Raw genomic sequence first — 15,646 nt, 5'->3', positions numbered from 1 at the left:
CTCGTCCCCCTCAATACTGTTGGCCTGCAAAAAGAAATGCCTGCACTCTGTGTATTAGGCCCAGTCTTCTATACTTGCATTGCAGGCTTCAAGTTTACCGAAGAAAGGATTTTTTCTTGCCAGAGGATTACTTGTCCCAATCGCAAAAGATGGTCTGGAGGGAAGAAAAAACTCGCTTTACTCGTCATTGCCAATGTAATAATCTTACTGAGGCCAGTCTTCCATTACCAATCACCCTTTTATTTACAGTAATACCTGAACACCTTTCAACAACCACAGAGTGCAGATCAGTCCTGAGTCAATCGACTGCCAGCCTGAGTGGAGCCAGCTGTTTTAAGCCCCCCCTGCTCCTTCCCCATTGGGCGATACTCTACTTGCCTAATAGAGATGCTCAGATTCAAGAAGGCCCATGGGGAGATCCCCCCCTTAGCCATAATAACACTAGTCACACTGTGTCTCACACCAGTCACACTGTGTCTCACACCAGCGATATTGTGTTACACACCACTCACACTGTCTCACACCAGTCACACTGTGTCTCACACATGTCACACTGTGTCTCACACCAGTCACACTGTGTCTCACACACATCACAGTGTGTCTCACACTAGGAACACTTTGTCTTACACCAGTGACACTGTCTCACACCAGTCACACTGAGTCTCACACCAGTCACACTGTGTCTCACACCAGTCACACTGTGTCTTACACCAGTCACACTGTCTCACACCAGTCACACTGTGTCTTACACCAGTCACACTGTGTCTCACACCAGTCACACTGTGTCTCACACCAATCACACTGTGTCTTACACCAGTCACACTGTCTCACACCAGTCACACTGTCTCACACCAGTCACACTGTCTCACACCAGTCACACTGTGTCTCACACCAGTCACACTGTGTCTCACACCAGTCACACTGTGTCTTACACCAGTCACACTGTCTCACACCAGTCACACTGTGTCTCACACCAATCACACTGTGTCTTACACCAGTCACACTGTGTCTCACACCAGTCACACTGTGTCTCACACCAGTCACACTGTTTTACATACCAATCACACTGTGTCTTATACCACTCACGCTGTCTCATACCAGTCACACTGTGTCTCACACCAGTCACACTGTGTCTCACACCAATCACACTGTGTCTTACACCAGTCACACTGTGTCTCACACCACTCATACTGTCTTACACCAATCACACTGTGTCTTACACCAATCACACTGTGTCTTACACCAATCACACTGTGTCTCACACCACTCATACTGTCTTACACCAATCACACTGTGTCTTACACCAATCACACTGTGTCTTACACCAATCACACTGTGTCTTACACCAGTCACACTGTCTCACATCAGTTTCACACGAAGCCTAAGGTGTCCACCCGAAATGCCTAAAACTTTAGCTTCCCCAAATTTAGCAGTTAGGCCTGTGCAGATTATGCATGAGCCCTCCAATGCCCAATTTGTGCCTATTTTACATTTAAAAAACAGGTACAACCTGTACACCTTACAGTCCCCTGAAGTAGTGGAACAGGTCTCTTATTTGCATCACCAATCACCTTCCTTGAGTTCGCTTCCTTGAACTATGATTTAGTCTCTTAGCTTTTTGTTTTAATTTCTCGATTTCTCTGGGGCACATGACTCAGTTTGCTTGTTTAATATAGAGAAGGTGCTATTGGGTCACTGAGCAGGGGCTGTACTAGGAGGTGTCACTTGGAGCAGCAAGAGGCTGCAATCGAATCCAGTCCCACTGTCCAACAAACCACGCACAGAATTTAACAGACTCTGCTAGTCCCAGTTTCCAGGGATCGTTTAACTATACTGTAACTGTGTCTCACACCCGAAACAGGTATGTCAGTAATGTGAATTAGCTTCAGTTAGAACGTGATTTCAACTAATAATACTGAAGAGAACTTTATCAGCAGATAAATAGACAATCTAAACAAAATCTCACGAGAGTATTGGTGAAACTTTTAAATAACTAGTTAACCATTTTGTTGGACTGAAACTTCTTTACCCCTCGAATCTTTGAAACTGGATTTGAATGAGATTGATTGAGGACATTTTCTGGGAAATTGTATGATTTCTTCTAATATAACTACAGGAGCTGGGACGTTTTGGCATTTCATTGTGTTATATTTTAAAATAACAATCCTGAAAAGGTGTAGAGAAAAAAAAACTTCAAATCATTTAAACTGTGGGAAGTGGGAATAAATCCCCAAATCCTTTGGGAAGTTGAAATTAGTGAATATTTACTTCATAATTGACGGTGCCGCCGGCAGGTCCAACACGGATCACTTCAAAAGATGCAAAGGTCATAAGATTTAGAATGGAGTTTACATAGTCGAATGTTTGGTTAAAGGAGAGAATCGTTTTCCCCAGCTAATGGCTGGAACTTATTTAAAATAACATCACCTCAGTGAGTGAAGGTGTGCAGTGAGTGAGGGAAGGGGGATTAATGGAATGGGATTAGGAGGGGGGAGAGAGGGGACAGGGAGGGGTTAGGGAAGGGGAGGAAAGGTGGGAGGAGGGACGGTTGGAGATAGGGAATGGGGGGAAGGATGGGATGGAGGGAGAGTGTTGGGGGGAAGAGGGGTGGAGGGAGGGGGAGAAGGGAGGGATGGGGATGGAGGGGGAAGGGAGGGAAGGAGGGGATGGAGGAGGAAAGGAGGGTGAGGGGAGGGGAAAGGGAGAGAAGAAAGGTAGGGGTGGGGATGGAGGGGTTGGAGAGGTGGGAGGGAGGGGGGATGGGGAGGGAAGGATGGGATGGAGGGAGGGTGATGGAGAGAGGGAAGGGAGGGGTGGGGATGGAGGGGAGAGGGGAGGAAACAAGGGGGAAGGGAGAGAGAAGCAAAGGAGGGGTAGGGGTGGGGAGGGAGGGGAGAAAGGGAAGGGAGGGAGGGGGAAGAGGAGAGAAGAGAGGAAGGAGTAGGGGTGGGGAGGGAGGAGGATAGGGAGGGTGAGGAGTGAGAGGAGGGTGTGGGGGTATTGGGGCCGGCCAGCTGGAGAGAGAAAGAGGACAGACGATTATCCTGTAGAGTTTAATGTGAAATCTTCTCGTGTGCCAAGGGCCCACGGCAGGGATAGCATGGAATCAGGAACAAAGCGACTGACAGAGAAGATCAAAGAGAAGTTGCCGGTGACTGGACCACAAGCAGCAAGCGCCTGCGAGTTGGTGAAATGGTACTGCTACCACACCAACACTCATGGCTGCCGCAGGATTGTAGTATCGAGAGGCCGTCTGCGGCGGGCAGCCTGGGTGATTCTGACATTCAGCACGGTGGGCATCATCTTCTGGCAGTGCGCCCTCCTCATCATCTCCTACTACACTGCCTCAGTCACCATCACTGTCCAGTTTCAGGAAATCACCTTTCCCGCCGTCACCATCTGCAACATAAACCCGTACAGGTCAGTGTCGGTGATCCCTAACGGCAGACCTCAATTCCCAATCCTTGTGTCTCTCCCTGAGCTACACTCCCTCTGAAGCCCACAATCTGTCCATAAGAATGAACTCCCCCCGTTCCTATAGCACTTTTCACAACGTCAGAATGTATAATAGCCACTCAATTCTCCCCGAAGTTGTAGTCACTTGTTGCATTGTAGGAAATGCAACCAACAATTGAGGTTACGGGGATAGGGCCTGGGTGGGATTGTTGGTGCAGGCTCGACGGGCTGAATGGCCTCCTTCTGCACTCTAGTGATTCTATAGATTTCCACAAAGTGAACTCCCAGAAACAACAGAGTGATAATGATTAGCTCATGTGCATCAGCGGCAGCGATTGAGGGATAAATACTGGGATAAATAGTGTTGGGAGAACTACCCTTTTCTCCAAATAGTGCCTTGGGATCTTTTACATTTACCCCAGGGAGCAAATGGGGCCTTGGTTTAGTGTCTTGGGGAGATGATGAGTGAGATGGCAATCTATAGATTCAACTCCCCAGGGAGCTGATGCGAGTGGTTAATATTGATACATTCAAATGCAAATTAAATAAATATCTTTGTGAAAACAATATAATGCAATACAGTGCAGTGGTTTTAGACTTGACCTGTGGTGAGTGCAGTTTGGGAGGAACAGACATTTTTGGAACTAAGATTCAGGAAGCTTTTCACCAATGGAGTTTTCTTTATCTCGTGTCTGGGTTTGTTATGGACTAACTGACACAGATTGATTGTTCTAATCAGTCAATAATTACATAATCATTGTACCAGGATGGTAGAAGGTGAACATTATGGACCTTGGACTTTATTGGTCCAACGATTTCTATTCAGCCTGGGTTTATTCATATCTGTTCACAGATACAATGCAACAAGACATCTCTTTGAGAAACTAGACCAGGAGACTCTGATTGCCATCAAGGAGTTGTACCACTTCACAGATGGTCCCAATAACAGTCAGGTGAAAACTCTGAGCAAGATCGCCACAAACAGCAAAAATGACATCTTGTTCCAGAACATTCCGTTGCTGCAGATTGAGCTGGTGGACCAGGAGCATAGCATTGTGACTGACCTCATCACTAAGAAACAGTACAAAATTGATGGGACAGTGAAAATCAAGTTGTTTGAGAACATGAATACACAGCCCCAAGCCAAGATGGTTGGCTTCAAGCTGGTGAGTTCCATTTCCAGCCTCCCAGCTTCAAGTGAAGGTTGTTGGAGCCCCAATTTACCTGGAATGGGGGGAAGACACTGCATGTAGGAGTCAGAGGATAAGATCTGGATAAGCTGGGTCCCAACTTGGTGCCCATGCTTCTGCAATTGCTTTGTGAAGGCATCCTGGGTATGGTGCAGCCAACGGACCAAAGCAAGTGTCCAGGCACTGACCACAGTGAGTGAGCTGGCACTGACCACAGTGAGTGAGTTGACACTGACCACAGTGAGTGAGCTGACACTGACCACAGTGAGCGACGTGGCACTGGCCAGTGAGCTGGCACTGACCACAGTGAGTGAGCTGACACTGACCACAGTGAGTGAGCTGACACTGACCACAGTGAGTGAGCTGACACTGACCACAGTGAGTGAGCAGACACAGTGAGTGAGCTGGCACTGACCACAGTGAGTGAGCTGACACTGACCACAGTGAGTGAGCTGACACTGACCACAGTGAGCGACGTGGCACTGGCCAGTGAGCTGGCACTGACCACAGTGAGTGAGCTGACACTGACCACAGTGAGTGAGCTGACACTGACCACAGTGAGTGAGCTGACACTGACCACAGTGAGTGAGCTGGCACTGACCACAGTGAGTGAGCAGACACAGTGAGTGAGCTGGAACTGACCACAGTGAGCGACCTGGCACTGACCACAGTGAGTGAGCTGGCACTGACCACAGTGAGTGAGCTGGCACTGACCACAGTGAGTGAGCTGACACTGACCACAGTGAGCTGGCACTGACCACAGTGAGTGAGCTGACACTGACCACAGTGAGCGACGTGGCACTGGCCAGTGAGCTGGCACTGACCACAGTGAGTGAGCTGGCACTGACCACAGTGAGTGAGCTGACACTGACCACAATGAGCTGGCACTGACCACAGTGAGTGAGCAGACACAGTGAGTGAGCTGGCACTGACCACAGTGAGCGACCTGGCACTGACCACAGTGAGTGAGCTGGCACTGACCACAGTGAGTGAGCTGGCACTGACCACAGTGAGTGAGCTGACACTGACCACAGTGAGTGAGCTGACACTGACCACAGTGAGTGAGCTGACACTGACCACAGTGAGCGACGTGGCACTGGCCAGTGAGCTGGCACTGACCGCAGTGAGTGAGCTGACACTGACCACAGTGAGCGACGTGGCACTGGCCAGTGAGCTGGCACTGACCACAGTGAGTGAGCTGGCACTGACCACAGTGAGTGAGCTGGCACTGACCACAGTGAGTGAGCTGACACTGACCACAATGAGCTGGCACTGACCACAGTGAGTGAGCTGACACTGACCACAGCGCGTGAGCTGGCACTGACCACAGTATGCTGGCACTGACCACAGTGAGTGAGCTGGCACTGACCACAGTGAGTGAGCTGGCATTGACCACAGTGAGTGAGCTGACACTGACCACAGTGAGTGAGCTGACACTGACCACAGTGAGTGAGCTGACAGTGACCTCAGTGAGCGACTTGGCACTGACCGCAGTGAGTGAGCTGGCACTGACCACAGTGAGTGAGCAGACACAGTGAGTGAGCTGGCACTGACCACAGTGAGCGACCTGGCACTGACCACAGTGAGTGAGCTCACACTGACCACAGTGAGTGAGCTGGCACTGACCACAGTGAGTGAGCTGGCACTGACCACAGTGAGTGAGCTGGCACTGACCGCAGTGAGTGAGCTGACACTGACCACAGTGAGTGAGCTGGCACTGACCACAGTGAGCTGACAGTGACCACAGTGAGTGAGCTGGCACTGACCACAGTGAGTGAGTTGGCACTGACCACAGTGAGTGAGCTGGCACTGACCACAGTGAGCTGACAGTGACCACAGTGAGTGAGCTGGCACTGACCACAGTGAGTGAGCTGGCACTGACCACAGTGAGTGAGCTGGCACTGACCACAGTGAGTGAGCTGGCACTGACCACAGTGAGCGACTTGGCACTGACCATAGTGAGTGAGCTGGCATTGACCACAGTGAGTGAGCTGACACTGACCACAGTGAGTGAGCTGACACTGACCACAGTGAGCGACGTGGCACTGGCCAGTGAGCTGGCACTGACCGCAGTGAGTGAGCTGGCACTGACCACAGTGAGTGAGCTGACACTGACCACAGTGAGTGAGCTGGCACTGACCACAGTGAGTGAGCTGGCACTGACCAGAGCGAGGGGACTGGCACTGACCAGAGCAGGGTGGCTGGCATGGACCAGTGCGAGGGGACTGGCACTGACCAGAGCAGGGGGCTGGGACTGACCAGTGTGAGGGGACTGGCACTGACCAGTGCGAGGGGACTGGCACTGACCAGAGCTGGGGGACTGGCACTGACCAGTGTGAGGGGACTGGCACTGACCAGTGCGAGCGGACTGGCACTGACCAGAGCTGGTGGACTGGCACTGACCAGTGCGAGGGGACTAGCACTGACCAAAGCTGGGGGACTGGCACTGACCAGAGCGAGGGGACTGGCACTGACCAGAATGAGGGGACTGGCACTGAACAGTCTGAGGGGACTGGCACTGACCAGTGCGAGGATGACTAGCACTGAACAGAGTGAGGGGACTGGCAGTGACCAGTGCAAGGGGACTAGCACTGACTAGTGTGGGGGGACTGGCACTGACCAGTGCGAGGGGACTGGCACTGACCAGAGCTGGGGGACTGGCACTGACCAGAGCTGGGGGACTGGCACTGACCAGTGCGAGGGGACTGGCACTGACCAGAGCTGGGGGACTGGCACTGACCAGAGCTGGGGGACTGGCACTGACCAGTGCGAGGGGACTGGCACTGACCAGAGCTGGGGGACTGGCACTGACCAGAGCTGGGGGACTGGCACTGACCAGAGCTGGGGGACTGGCACTGACCAGTGCGAGCGGACTGGCACTGACCAGAGCTGGGGGACTGGCACTGACCAGTGCGAGCGGACTGGCACTGACCAGAGCTGGGGCACTGGCACTGACCAGTGCGAGGGGACTGACATTGACCAGTGCAAGGGGACTGGCACTGACCAATGCGAGGGGACTGGCACTGACCAGTGCAAGGGGACTGGCACTGACCAGTGCGAGGGGACTGGCACTGACCAGTGCGAGGGGACTGGCACTGACCAGAGCTGGGGCACTGGCACTGACCAGTGCGAGGGGACTGGCACTGACCAGAGCTGGGGCACTGGCACTGACCAGTGCGAGGGGACTGGCACTGACCAGAGCTGGGGCACTGGCACTGACCAGTGCGAGGGGACTGGCACTGACTTTGTGCTCTTGTTGCTACTGTCTCTTTTTGTAATGATTGTACTCTTGTTCTCCTCTCTCTGGTGACAGTGCGACAAAAACAATGATGAAAACGCCACCTGTGCCATCTACACATTCAATTCAGGCATAACTGCCATCCAGGAATGGTATCGGCTGCACTACCTCAACATCATGGCACATGTGCCCCACGAAACCAAACTGCAGATGAGTTACCCAGCTGATGATCTCATATTCAGCTGTCTGTTCGATGGACGTCCATGTGATTCAAGGTTCAGTCATTGAGCTTTATATAAATAGCTTAATATTCAATTGTGGGACACTGGGGAGCACGCTCACCACCAAATAGGAGGCCCAGGGCTCACAACCATCTCCAGGCTAATACTCTCATGTAATCCTATGGGAGTGCTGCACTGTCAGAGGGACAGTGCTGTGGGAGTGCTGCATTGTCAGAGGGACAGTGCTGTGGGAGTGCTGCACTGTCAGAGGGACAGTGCTGTGGGAGTGCTGCACCGTCAGAGGGACAGTGCTGTGGGAGTGCTGCACCATCAGAGGGACAGTGCTGTGTGAGTGCTGCACCATCAGAGGGACAGTGCTGTGGGAGTGCTGCACTATCAGAGGGACAGTGCTGTGGGAGTGCTGCACCGTCAGAGGGACAGTGCTGTGGGAGTGCTGCACCATCAGAGGGACAGTGCTGTGGGAGTGCTGCACCGTCAGAGAGACAGTGCCGTGGGAATGCTGCACTGTCAGAGGGACAGTGCTGTGGGAGTGCTGTACTGTCAAAGGGACAGTGCTGAGAGAATGCCGCACTGTCAGAAGGACAGTGCTGTGGAAGTGCTGCACCGTCAAAGGGACAGTGCTGTGGGAGTGCTGCACCGTCAGAGAGACAGTGCCGTGGGAATGCTGCACTGTCAGAGGGACAGTGCTGTGGGAGTGCTATGGGAGTGCTGCACTGTCGGAGGGTCATCAATGTGGGAGTGCTGCACTGTCTGAGGGTCAGTGCTGAAGGAGTGCTATACTGTCAGAGGGACAGTGCTATGGGAGTGCTGCACTATCAGAGGGACAGTGCTGTGGGAGTGCTGCACTGTCAGAGGGTCAGTGCTGAGGGAGTGCTGCACTGTCGGAAGGTCATCAATGTGGGAGTGCTGCACTGTCAGACGGACAGTGCTGATGAGAGTGCTGGGCTGTAAGAGGGACAGTGCTGAAGGAGGGCTGTGCTGTCAAGGGAACAGTGCTAAGATTGTGCTGCGCTGTCAGAGAGACAGTGCTGAGGGACTGCTGCGCTGTCAGAGGGACAGTGCTAAGAGTGTTGCACTGTCACAGGGTCAATGCTGAGGGAGTGCTGTGCTGTCAGAGGGACACCACTTGCTGTCGAAGTGGTAAAAACATTTATTCTTTATTTTCAATGACTGACATGCCCTGTCTGATTGGCTTCTCCTGCCAGGTTACTAAGGTTAGTGTTCTCTCTCTGTATTGCAGGAACTTCAGTCTAATGCACCATCCCCTCCATGGAAACTGCTTCACCTTCAATGGTGGTGAGAACGGTATCATTCTCCGGACCATCACTGGCGGTCATGAAAATGGTAAAACCCACTGGGCAATAATACTTATCTCCAACAGAGAGACATTGTCAAAGGTTCAAGAAAAAATGGAACTTGAAATGATTTTGTCCAACACCTTGCCCTGCTAACGTAGCTTGTCCTCCCCTCTGGCCCTGGGTGCAGCCTACTTTTTGATCCCAGGGCGTGGGCTACCCTTTACTCTGGCCCCCAGCTATTACAGTCAACTGTCAGCTAAAAGAACAGAACAAGGCTCAATTCTGGGTCTTTTGTGGCTTGTAAGACTCAGTTACTGACTGGATTAACTTACCGAACCATTGGAAAACCATCTGAAATGTCTTATTGCACATATTCCAGCTTTATTTCTACTCCCTCCAGCAGTTTCAAATCTCCTCCTAAGTTTCGCTATAATTACCACAAAGTAGATGACCTTCGTGATAGACATCTTCTTGCACATAAACTCTGACCGATATCCATCATAAACTCTCACTGATATCCATCATAAACTCTGACTGATAGCCATCTCAAGGTGTTACTCACCTCTACCCATTGTCCTCTAATCCACTGTTTTCAATATTGTCAGATACAGGCATGATTGAACTGAGGAACAACTAAAACTACTCACTTGAACAGCCCAGAAAGTGGCCATTCAGCCAACGTGCCTATGATGGCTCTTCGAAAGAACTGAGATTAATTGCTTTCCCCAGAACCTGTGAAATGTTTCTTTTTAAGTATTTATTCTCTTTTCTTTTGAAAGTTGTGATAAATTCTGCTTCCTCCACATTCCTTATCCAAGCAACCCTCTTCAGAAAAAAACAATCCTCAACCTCTCCCTTTCTTTTTAAAGTATTTTTATCCTCTGATTACTGCTTTCAGGAAAGAACAGGAGGAGAAAGATAATGGAGTAGTGAGGGAAAAATGAGAAAAATGTGTATCACACAGGAATATAAAATGATCAAAGGCTGGTGTCAGCCATGGCTCAGTGAATATCTCTCACCTCAGGGTCAGAAGATCATGGGTTCAAACCTCATGGGGCGGCACAATGGCACAGTGGATAGCACTACTGCCTCACAGCGCAAGGGACCCGGGTTAGATTCCCAGCTCGGGTCACTGTCTGTGTGGAGTCTGCACATTCTCCCCGTGTCTGCGTGGGTTTCCTCCAGGTGTTCCAGTTTCCTCCCACAGTCCAAAAGACGTGCTGGTTAGGTGCATTGGTCATGCTAAATTCTCCCTCAGTGTTCCTGAACAGGCGCCAGGGTGTGGTGACTAGGGGATTTTCACAGTAACTTCACTGCGGTGTTAATGTAAGCCTATTTCTGACACTAATAAATAAACTTTAAAAAAAAACCTCCACCCCCGCCAGAGATTTGAGTGCATAATCCAGACTGACACTCCAGAGCAGTACTGCACTGTTGGAGGTGCTGTCTTTCAGATGAGACAAGTAACCCAAGCCCCTATCTGCCCTCACAGGTGAATATACATAAGAACATAAGAACATAAGAAATAGGAGCAGGAGTAGGCCATCTAGCCCCTCGAGCCTGCCCCGCCATTCAATAAGATCATGGCTGATCTGACGTGGATCAGTACCACTTACCCGCCTGATCCCCATAACCCTTAATTCCCTTACCGATCAGGAATCCATCCATCCGCGCTTTAAACATATTCAGCGAGGTAGCCTCCACCACCTCAGTGGGCAGAGAATTCCAGAGATTCACCACCCTCTGGGAGAAGAAGTTCCTCCTCAACTCTGTCTTAAACCGACCCCCCTTTATTTTGAGGCTGTGTCCTCTAGTTTTAACTTCCTTACTAAGTGGAAAGAATCTCTCCGCCTCCACCCTATCCAGCCCCCGCATTATCTTATAAGTCTCCATAAGATCCCCCCTCATCCTTCTAAACTCCAACGAGTACAAACCCAATCTCCTCAGCCTCTCCTCATAATCCAAACCCCTCATCTCCGGTATCAACCTGGTGAACCTTCTCTGCACTCCCTCCAATGCCAATATATCCTTCCTCATATAAGGGGACCAATACTGCACACAGTATTCCAGCTGCGGCCTCACCAATGCCCTGTACAGGTGCATCAAGACATCCCTGCTTTTATATTCTATCCCCTTCGCAATATAGGCCAACATCCCATTTGCCTTCTTGATCACCTGTTGTACCTGCAGACTGGGCTTTTGCGTCTCATGCACAAGGACCCCCAGGTCCCTTTGCACGGTAGCATGTTTTAATTTGTTTCCATTGAGATAGTAATCCCATTTGTTATTATTTCCTCCAAAGTGTATAACCTCGCATTTATCAACGTTATACTCCATTTGCCATATCCTCGCCCACTCACTCAGCCTGTCCAAATCTCTCTGCAGATCTTCTCCGTCCTCCACACGATTCACTTTTCCACTTATCTTTGTGTCGTCTGCAAACTTCGTTACCCTACACTCCGTCCCCTCCTCCAGATCATCTATATAAATGGTAAATAGTTGCGGCCCGAGTACCGATCCCTGCGGCACGCCACTAGTTACCTTCCTCCAACCGGAAAAACACCCATTTATTCCGACTCTTTGCTTCCTGTCGGATAGCCAGTCCCCAATCCACTTTAACACTACCCCCAACTCCGTGTGCCCTAATCTTCTTCAGCAGCCTTTTATGGGGCACCTTATCAAACGCCTTTTGGAAATCCAAAAACACCGCATCCACCGGTTCTCCTCCATCAACCGCCCTAGTCACATCTTCATAAAAATCCAACATGTTCGTCAAGCACGACTTTCCCCTCATGAATCCATGCTGCGTCTGATTGATCGAACCATTTCTATCCAGATGCCCTGCTATCTCCTCTTTAATAATGGATTCCAGCATTTTCCCTACTACAGACGTTAAGCTGACCGGCCTATAGTTACCCGCCTTTTGTCTCCTTCCTTCTTTAAACAGCGGCGTAACATTAGCCGTTTTCCAATCAACCGGCACTACCCCAGAATGCAACGAGTTTTGATAAATAATCACTAACGCATCCACTATTACCTCTGACATTTCTTTCAATACCCTGGGATGCATTCCATCCGGACCCGGGGACTTGTCCACCTTCAGTCCCATTAGTCTACCCAGCACTGCCTCTCTGGTTACATTAATTGTATTAAGTATTTCTCCTGCTGCCAACCCTCTATCGTTAACATTTGGCAAACTATTTGTGTCCTCCACCGTGAAGACCGACACAAAAAACTTATTTAAAGACTCAGCCATATCCTCATTTCCCACTATTAACTCCCCCCTCTCGTCCTCCAAGGGTCCAACATTCACTCTAGCCACTCTATTCCTTTTTATATATTTATAAAAACTTTTACTATCATTTTTTATATTAATTGCTAGCCTAGCTTCATAGTCTATCCTTCCTTTCTTTATCGCTTTCTTAGTCTCTCTTTGTTGTTTCTTAAATTTTTCCCAATCACTTGTTTCTCCACTATTTTTGGCCACTCTGTACGCAGCTGTTTTTATTTTAATACTCTCCTTTATTTCCTTCGTTATCCACGGCTGGTTCTCCCTTTTCTTACAATCCTTGTTTTTTGCTGGAATATATTTTTGCTGAGAACTGAAAAGGATCTCCTTAAAAATCCTCCACTGTTCCTCAGCTATCCTACCTGCCAGCCTGCTCTCCCAGTCTACCTTAGCCAATTCATCCCTCATCCTATCATATTTCCCTCTGTTCAAACAGAGGACACTGGTTTGGGACCAAACTTTCTCCTCTTCCATCTGAATCAGAAATTCGACCATATTGTGGTCACTAGACCCAAGAGGGTCCTTCACAATAAGATCCTTAATTCTACCTACCTCGTTACACAATACCAGATCCAAAATAGCTCGTTCCCTCGTCGGTTCCGTAACATGCTGTTCAAGGAAACTATCCCGACAGCATTCTAAGAACTCTTCCTCCATTCCACCCTTACCGACTTGAGTCTGCCAGTCAATGTGCATGTTGAAGTCCCCCATGATTATTGCCGTTCCGTTTTTACACGCATCCCTTATCTGCTTGTTTATAGCCCTCCCCACCTCAACATTATTATTTGGGGGCCTATATACCACACCTACTAGTGTCTTTCTCCCTCTACTATTCCTCATCTCTACCCATAACGATTCCACGTTTTGTTCCTCAGAGCCTATGTCATCCCTCAGTACTACCCTGATATTATCTCTTATTAATAGCGCGACCCCACCACCTTTTCCTTCCTGTCTATTCTTCCTAAACGCCTGATACCCCTGGATATTCATCTCCCAGTCCTGGTCACCTTTCAGCCACGTTTCTGTAATGGCCACTAGATCGTACCCACTCGTGCTGATTTGCACCATCAACTCATATACCTTGTTCCGAATGCTTCGTGCATTCAGGCAAAGTGTCCTTATTCCAGCTTTTATCTGGACCCGCTTTGATGAGTCGCGAACACCCTCTCCCTCTACTCCCTTATCTAAATTACCGCCTTCATTCACTTGCACCCTCTCCTCTACCATTAATTTTGTAATTCCCCTTACCCCTGCATCCTCCACCCCATCAATTAGTTCCTTGATCCTAGTCAACTCTTCTAGCTCCCCTCCCCCCAACCTATCTAGTTTAAATTCTCCCCAGTAACTTTAGCCAACCTACCGGCCAGGATATTGGTCCCCGTGTGATTCAAGTTCCACCCGTTTTTTGTATACAGATCACCCCTGCCCCTAAAGAGGTCCCAATGGTCCAGGAACCTGAATCCCTGCCCCCTGCACCAGTCCCTCAGCCACACATTCATCTTCCACCTCACTCCATTCCTGCCCTCACCTTCCCGTGGCACAGGCAGTAATCCTGAGATTACTACCTTTGCTTTCCTCTTTCTCAGCTGTCTCCCTAATTCCCTGTACTCCCTTTTCATGACCCCTTCTCCCTTCCTACCCACATCAGCGGTACCAATATGTACCGCTACCTCAGGCTCCTCTCCCTCCCACCTCAGGATTTCCGGGACGCGACTAGCGACATCCTGGATCCCGGCCCCAGGGAGGCAGACCACCATGCGAGAATCCCGCCTACCTCCGCAGAAACGCCTGTCTGTCCCCTTCACCATCGAGTCCCCGATTAATACCGCCTTCCTCCTCTTTTCCTTAGCCCTCTGAGTTACAGGGCTGGACTCCACTGCGGAGACACGGCCACTGCTGCTTCCCCCAGGCGGGCTGTCCCCCCCAGCAGTACTCAAGCAGGAGTACTTGTTGTGCAGGGGCAAATCCACTGGGGTGCTCTCAACCACCCTAGCCTTACCCTTCCTGGCCATCACCCACTTGGCCTCCTCCCGTTGCCCTGGTGTGACCACCTGATGATAGCTCTTGTCTATCACCTCCTCATTCTCCCTCATCAGCCTAAGATCCTCGAGCTGCAGTTCCAGCTCCCTAACACGGTCCCTCAGGAACCGCAGCTCGACACACCCCTCACAGATGTGGATGTCCGGGAGGCCAGATGCCTCCAGGACCTCCCACATCCTACACTGGGAACAACACACTGGTTTCACACTCATACTGGACACTTTATGTCAAGTAAGACAGTGAAAAGTTAATGACTTTTAAAGACTTAAAAGTACATGACCCCATATACTAATCATAGAGGAACTGTAGAGTTCTTATTGCTGTCCTGGACAATACATATCCCTCAACAAACATTATTAAAACAGATTATCTGGCCATTTTCCCATTGCTGTTTGTAACAACTCACTATACACAAATTGGCTGCTGCCTTTCCTACCTTACAACAGTAAATACAGTTTATTGACTGTAAAACACTTTGGGATGCCCTGAAGTCATGAAAGGCACCATATAAGCAAAGGTCTTTCTTTACTTTCTCTCTCACAGGCCTGAAGATGATTCTCCACGTGGATGAAAATGAGTATAATCCATATCTGGTCACCTCCATGGGAGCAAAAATTGTCATTCACGATCAGAACGAGCAGCCATTTGTTGAAGACATGGGGATTGAGATACGGACAGCAACTGAGACAGCCATGGGCCTGGACATGGTAACCCACCCAATAGTAACCTTATTGATCGGAGTTGGGGGAGGAGAAGATTAAACATCATGCATGAGCTAATAATCCCAGGTCAACAGATGCCATAGCAAACCTTATGGTGTTGCACAAACTCAGTTTGATTTGATTTGATTTATTATTGTCACATGTATTAACATACAGTGAAAAGTATTGTTT

The 15,646-nt window shown here is 49.8% G+C and overlaps 1 protein-coding gene across 1 annotated transcript in view; it reads left to right on the top strand.

Moving 5' to 3' along the window:
- The first annotated feature begins 3,100 nt into the window (after positions 1 to 3,100).
- Positions 3,101 to 15,646, top strand: part of LOC144510378 (epithelial sodium channel subunit gamma-like) — a 31,679-nt gene continuing 19,133 nt past the window's right edge. Inside the window, exons 1-5 of the mRNA XM_078239814.1 lie at positions 3,101 to 3,420; positions 4,310 to 4,622; positions 7,960 to 8,159; positions 9,367 to 9,470; positions 15,297 to 15,460. Coding sequence (XP_078095940.1) covers positions 3,101 to 3,420; positions 4,310 to 4,622; positions 7,960 to 8,159; positions 9,367 to 9,470; positions 15,297 to 15,460 — 1,101 coding nt within the window. The remainder of the gene's footprint in view (positions 3,421 to 4,309; positions 4,623 to 7,959; positions 8,160 to 9,366; positions 9,471 to 15,296; positions 15,461 to 15,646) is intronic.

This window comes from Mustelus asterias, chromosome 23 (genome assembly GCF_964213995.1).
Source record: "Mustelus asterias chromosome 23, sMusAst1.hap1.1, whole genome shotgun sequence".
NCBI lineage: Eukaryota > Metazoa > Chordata > Chondrichthyes > Carcharhiniformes > Triakidae > Mustelus > Mustelus asterias.
This window is presented reverse-complemented; position numbering and strand designations above follow the sequence as displayed.